Consider the following 7,014-nt stretch of genomic DNA (forward strand, 5'->3'; position numbering starts at 1 on the left):
CAGGGGCTGTGTCTAATTGATAGCTATATAATTGTGTATTTCAGATTTCTATAAGGTGTGAGGATGTCACTGTCTATTTGTCCATGGAGGAGTGGGAGTATTTAGAAGGACACAAGGATCTGTACAAGGACATGATGATGGGTAATCAACGGACCCTTCTATCACTAGGTAAAAGCACTTTTGAGGGTCACCTAGATACACACATCTGATAATCATGTAATAGACAATATTTTCCATCATTGTGTGTTTCCTACAGATGGATCCAGTAACGAAAATACCCCAGAGAGATGGCCCCATCCTCTTTATTCAAAGGATCACACAGAAGAAAATGACAGTATCTTACAGGATTATCAGGTAACTGGATTTGAGGATTCAACCAAATACAAAGTGACTCTATATTATTATCATTTATTTATGTGATGCCAAAAAATTCTTCAGCTCTGTACAGAGGGGATGTATAGCATATTGAAAATACGTATAGGACCAACAAGCAAAATAGAGAACATTCAAGGAGACGAGGGGTGACATGGAGTGAGAATATGGGCAGAGCTGGACTGGACCAGCAAGAAGGAATGCTTAAAACTTTGGAGGCCGGTGGAGAGTCCGATTGGGCATGTAAAGTTAATGCAGCACAAGAGAAGTCTTGGAGGCGGGTGTGGGATGTGGGTATCATTGGGAAATTCAGTCTCCATTGAAGATGTTACTGGGAGGAGTGTGAATCACATAAAACAATATTTTTCTGTTTGCTCTCAATTGATTGGATGCTTTCGGTTTGATTAGTATGAAGACCTGACTGATAGTAAAGTAGAAGATATAGAGGTAGAAGAAGTGACGTATGTGAGGGGTGATCAGCAGTGTAAGGAGGAGGAAATCCCTACAGATATCAGCACAGGTGAGTAATACACACTAGATACAGAAGAGTCACATATTCTCCTATTCAAGATTATCAGGGGCGTTGGCCTCTAGCAGTTGGTACAGACTATACCGAGGCCTGAAATCCAATGGGTGTCACTTATACCAGGGCACTCGCCCCAGGATTACCTCGCCAAGACTTCCACACATTAGTGCTTGCCGTGCTAGCATTGCTCTGCTACCCACCATCAGTATCGTGGATGTGGGAACATATTTACACACCCAGGCAAATGTCTGATAATTCATGCATTAACTTTATTAACACAAAGCACCAACAGTGAATAGAACACTTCCATGAATGGGTTAAACAATCACACTACAGTGGGAGCAGCATAACATACAAGAGGTATGAGTACAGACAGACTATACCGATCTATTAGTAACCAATGCTGGATGTCCTTCCATCCCGGGCTTGATTTAGTGCTGCAAAGGCTTCTCCCCTGGTGCTGCCAACAAGGCAGCTCTCCTGCGTCACTGTCGCTACGCTTACGGCTGACACACAGATCCACAAGAGCCGTAGGGATGGAGAAGAAGGAAGACGACTTCCTGACCCTTATAGTGAATGTAATGTATGCAACTGAAGAACTGTAACAACTGAGAACGGATGCCAAGTAGGCTTTACCTCTGTTTTCATATGAGGCCCTGTTAACCACAGCTGGCAACCCAGATTTCAACAAAGACCCTAACGTGGAGTTTTGGATTCTCTCATGCCGACAGGTCACTGCCTTCATCAGAGTCCTACTAGGAGGGAACTGACAGATACATAAACCATACCAGAGTTGGAACCGGACAATATCAAGCAAAGTCAGGATCAAAACACTGCAATGGTACTTCAAATCACCCAAAAAAATGACTTCTAATGCACTGTGGATATTAAAAGAAATACACATTTATTAAGACCAATAATGGTTAAAGGTGAATATAATACCACTGCTGATAATGCAATAAATACACAACACAGATACAAAAATCATCTAGATCTACAGAAAACCCAAATAGATATGTACATATATAGGTGCACCTATGTTGTATATTCTAATGTAGTTCCTCCAAAAATTCTGCAGACGATCAGAATAACGTTTGTATACTGTTGATTCAAATAATAGTCTCAATCAATTGGGCAGCACGGTGGCTAAGTGGTTAGCACTTCTGCCTTACAGCACTGGGGTCTGAGTTCAATTCCCGACCATGGCCTTATCTGTGAGGAGTTTGTATGTTCTCCCTGTGTTCGCGTGGGTTTCCTCCGGGTGCTCCGCTTCCTCCCACACTCCAAAAAAAACATACTGGTAGGTTAATTGGCTGCTAACAAATTGACCCTAGTCTGTGTGTGTATGTTAGGGGATTTAGACTGTAAGCCCCAATGGGGCAGGGACTGATGTGAGTGAGTTCTCTGTACAGTGCTGCGGAATTAGTGGCGCTATATAAATAAATGGTGATAATAATAATAATCAAATAGCGTGAGGTAGCGCAATATAAATCCTGAATTGATCCAGACTATATATGGAGGAGCAAACAAAGAGTCAATAATGGAGGGGCAAACAAAAATCAATAACTGAGGATTAGCAATCCACACAGTGAAACATGGAAAGCACTTTCTTACCAGATGCCTGGAAAAGTTGTATACCGTCCGATCTGTGCCTTTTCACTTGGTCTATGCATTTGTGCTGATGGGTGTTGCCGAAAAGGTTTCCTCCAGAAACGTTTGCCCTGGTGATAGATTCCTATAGCTCCACACAATCCGTAATCTGTATTGTGTATTTATTGCATTATCAGCAGCGGTATTATATCCATCTTTAACCATTATTGGTCTTAATAAATGTGTATTTATTTTAATATCCACAGTGCATCAGTAGTCATTTTTTTGGTGATATGAAGTACCATTGCAGTGTTTTGTTGTATTTCATTGTGTTTTCGAGGACGCAGACCTCGTGCAGTGGTCTTCAGATTCATTGCCATATTTAGTGCCAAAGGACTTTTTTTCTTGTATTTTAAAGTCAGGATCAAATACCAAAGTCTAAACCAGAAAAGCAGACAGTAAATGTAGTTATTATGGACAGAACATAGGAAATAGGCAGAATCTTTTTTAAGAAGAAGTTCAATATAATTAGATTTCAAGCAGGTGATTCTCCTTCATTTTGGATCCCAACTCACCTGTGTTGAGTAGCAAGTGCCTTCAATATAAAAATCACTCATTAAACATGAGAATGAATCCTTTTCTCGTTTGAAGCTCAGTTAGTGTCCCTGTGTGTATCGCAGTGAGCATGGAGAAGAGAGAGGAGGTCATACATAAGATTGTATCCAAGCATTTACAATCTCAAGGCTGCAAATCAATCTCCAGAGACCTTGATGTTCCAATTTCCACTGTATGTAATGTCATTAGGAATTTTAAAGCATATGACACTGTAGCCAACTTCTGATCAAATGGTGGAAAATTCACCTTGATCGATTGCCAAACAGATTGAGCTGACCTTCAGACTACGGATATAGCAATTTAAACTTACACCCTCTGTCACCAACTCAATGAAAGGGGTTAACAAGTCAAATTCCTTCTGGGAGAATGTCCTGTGAACTGTTGAAGCCAAATTGGAGATTTTTGGTGAAGCACATCATCTCTATGTTTACATAAAGCAAAATGAAAGAACACCATCCCTATAGTCAAACACAGAGGAGGTTCAGTGATGTTTTGGGGTTGCTGTGCTGCATCTGGCACTAGTGTCTTGAATGTGCGCATGGTATCATGAGCTCTGGAGATTGCCGAGCCATTTTCAAGTGCAATGTTGAACCCTGTATAGAAAGCTGGCTCCACCAGAAGGACAATGACCCCAAACACACTTCGAAAACACCCAGGAATGGTTCAAGACGAGACGATGGACTGTTCTGAAGTGGCAGCAATGAGACTGATCTGAAAAAAACCACATGGAGAGAACTGAGAACAGCAGATGGGAGAAGGCTCTTTTAAAATCTGGGACACCTGGAGCAGTTTGCACAGGAAGAGAGGACCAAACTGCCAGTAAAGAGGTGCAGGAAGCTCATCCATGGCTATAGGAAGTGGTTTATGGCAGTCATTTTGTGTATATTAACAGAGAATTGGGACTAAATAATTTTTATTGTCAATTTCAGAGGAAATTGTGAGTTATTTCAAAAAGTGCAAGATTGTTGGCCACAACTGTGTATATACATTAAATAACCCAGAATTGAAGGAGACTAGACATAAAGGAGAGGTATTTCTGCATTTCCCAGGCTATTTATCTCTGGAACCATCCACTTATTCTATCTATGTCAATTACATATATGGGGATATAACTGATTTTGTTCCATAATATATCATCATCATCTATTATTTAATTTATTTACATAGCGCCACTAATTCCGCAGTGCTGTACAGAGGACTCATTCACATCAGTCCCTGCCCAATTGGAGCTTACAGTCTAAATTCCCTAATTTAGACACACACTCACACTCAGACAGACAGGGAAAGACTAGGGTCAATTTTTGATAGCAGCCAATTAACCTACCAGTATGTTTTTGGAGTGTGAGAGGAAACCCACGCAAACACAGGGGTTCTCCACACAGATAAGGCCATGTTTGGGAATTGAACTCATGACCCCAGTGCTGTGAGACAGAAGTGCTAACCACTAGGCCACTGTGCTGCCCCATTCTTGCTTAAAATACTGTAGCATTAAAGCGTGTTCCTTATTATAAAAGTAACCTTTATCTAGAAATAACATTATTCCATTGTTTTAATATTATTCCCTACAGATGGACACCACAGCAGGAATACCACTGAGGGACATCTTATTCTATATCCAAATTGCGAAATAGAAGAAAATGACATTACACGAGATTCTCCTGGAGAATGCACCATTACCCCAAGTATATATCCAGTACTTCACAGTACAGATATATTACTTGAGCCCGGTAATGAAGAGGAATGTCCTCCTGTTAACTCGAATATTGCTACACATAGTACAGCTCATGGAGATAAGTTATTTTCATGTCAAAAATGTGGGAAATATTTTTCTCAGAAATCAGATCTTATTAGACATCAGAAAATTCACACAGGTGAGAAGCCATTTCCGTGTTCTGAATGTGGGAAGTGTTTTATACAGAAATCGGATCTTCTGAAGCATCAACGAATTCACACATGTGAGAAACCATTTGCATGTACTGAATGTGGGAAATGTTTTTCGCAAAAATCAACTCTTGTTACTCATGAGAGAATTCACACAGGTGAGAAACCATTTGCATGTCCTGAATGTGGGAAATGTTTTACAGAGAAAACACAGCTTGTTCAACACCTGAGAATTCATACAGATGAGAAGCCATTTTCGTGCTCAGAATGTGGGAAATATTTTACACAGAAATCAAATCTTGTTAATCATAAGAGAATTCACACAGGTGAGAAGCCATTTTTATGTCCTGAATGTGGGAAATGTTTTAGAGAGAAATCACAGCTTGTTCAACACCTGAGAATTCATACAGATGAGAAGCCATTTTCGTGCTCAGAATGTGGGAAATATTTTAAACAGAAATCAAATCTTGTTCATCATAAGAGAGTTCACACGGGTGAGAAGCCATTTTCATGTTCTGACTGTGGGAAATGTTTTGGCTATAAATCGGATCTTGTTAAACATAAGAGAATCCACACAAGGGACCAGACATTTTTAAATAAAAATAAATCTTATAAACAACAGGGATTTCACACAAAATAAATTGCATTTTAATTTTCTGATTGTGGAAAAATTATGCCTGTAAACTAATGTTTCTTCAGAGAAGCCACAAAACTAATTACTTTCCCATGTTCTGAATATGGGTAATGCTATAAATCAAAGTTTGATTATTCACTTGTGTGAAACCATTTGCATGCTCTGACTGTGGGAGATGATTACACAGAAATAAGGTTTTGTCAAAGATCAAGAGTTCACATAGAAAAGCTTTTTCCAGGTGGTATTTGAAAGATAAAATATGATTGCATCAAGGATTTGCAGGTTTGTCAGTATATTATCTACATACTACCGGATTACCTTACTGACTGGACAGAATGTGTATCCTTGTTTTTTTTGCCCCAATAAAAATGTCTGAAATTAAGCGTACCGTATGAAGTTTGTTTTGTCAAATCCTCTTCTAAATGAAACAATCATCTGGCTCTGCATCAGTATCTTATGCGCCAGGTTACGCCAAGTGCAAAGGGTACGCCTCCTAACAGACGTTTATGCATGTTTCTGCAGGTCTGCATGAGACGCATCTGTGTGAACACACCTTTACTGTACTCATGCTATAGTCATGAGGAGGCACAAGTGCCAAACACGTGTATGTATGTATTGGCGCATAAGTGTGCATTCTCTTTATGGGCATGCACAGTGCGATTTTGTGCAATTTATACTACAAAAACACCATCAAGTCCTTTTTCTATAACACTTCTTTCCACACGGACAGCTGTAGAGAGATCATGTCCCTTTTTTTTTCCTCTCCCTCATTCTCTCCACCTCCATCCTTCACTCTATCGGAATAAAATGGATTACAATACAAGTGTCAGGATCTGCCTGCGCTCCTACTGCATCTTCCTCGGAATCCTGCTTCTCTCGGCAGCTCCTGTCTTTGGAATATATTGGACTTGTTACTATTTCCTGCAATACCTCTAATCCACCAGAGGTTCTGCTATTGTGCCTTTTCTGTTTTTCACTGCCAGGGGTTAACTTGTTGAACGAAGCTAATCATCCCCATCTAATTGTCTCCTATTTATACCTGCTTCTCCCAGTTACCTGTGCTGGTCATTGTTGTTATGTTGATGTTCTTCATTGTTGTGCTCTCTTGTCTCTCCTGTTCTCTGGTACTCCTACAAGCTGCTGCCATCATCGCTCTATCTGATTTCTCTCCATTCAGCCATTCCACTTGCACTAGTTGTGTTTCATGTCACCAGTTCTCAGCATCACCCAGAAATCTTTGTTTATTGTCAGCAATACTCGGTTCGTATCAATTCCTGCATTTTCTGGTTCATACCTGTTCTAATCAATATATATTTTCTTCGTAACCCGGGCTCCATAGCTGTTATTCCCAGCTTCCAGCATTGAAGCGTGATAACAAGGAAAGATGAGTAAGGTA

At 40.1% G+C, this 7,014-nt stretch overlaps 1 protein-coding gene across 1 annotated transcript in view; it reads left to right on the forward strand.

Moving 5' to 3' along the window:
• LOC142095483 (uncharacterized) overlaps positions 1 to 6,000 on the forward strand; it is a 65,976-nt gene extending 59,976 nt beyond the window's left edge. Inside the window, 4 exon segments of the mRNA XM_075178427.1 lie at positions 45 to 168; positions 257 to 354; positions 781 to 892; positions 4,672 to 6,000. Coding sequence (XP_075034528.1) covers positions 45 to 168; positions 257 to 354; positions 781 to 892; positions 4,672 to 5,624 — 1,287 coding nt within the window. The 3' untranslated portion in view covers positions 5,625 to 6,000.
• Positions 6,001 to 7,014: the final 1,014 nt, after the last annotated feature.

This window comes from Mixophyes fleayi, chromosome 6, assembly GCF_038048845.1.
Source record: "Mixophyes fleayi isolate aMixFle1 chromosome 6, aMixFle1.hap1, whole genome shotgun sequence".
Classification (NCBI taxonomy): domain Eukaryota; kingdom Metazoa; phylum Chordata; class Amphibia; order Anura; family Limnodynastidae; genus Mixophyes; species Mixophyes fleayi.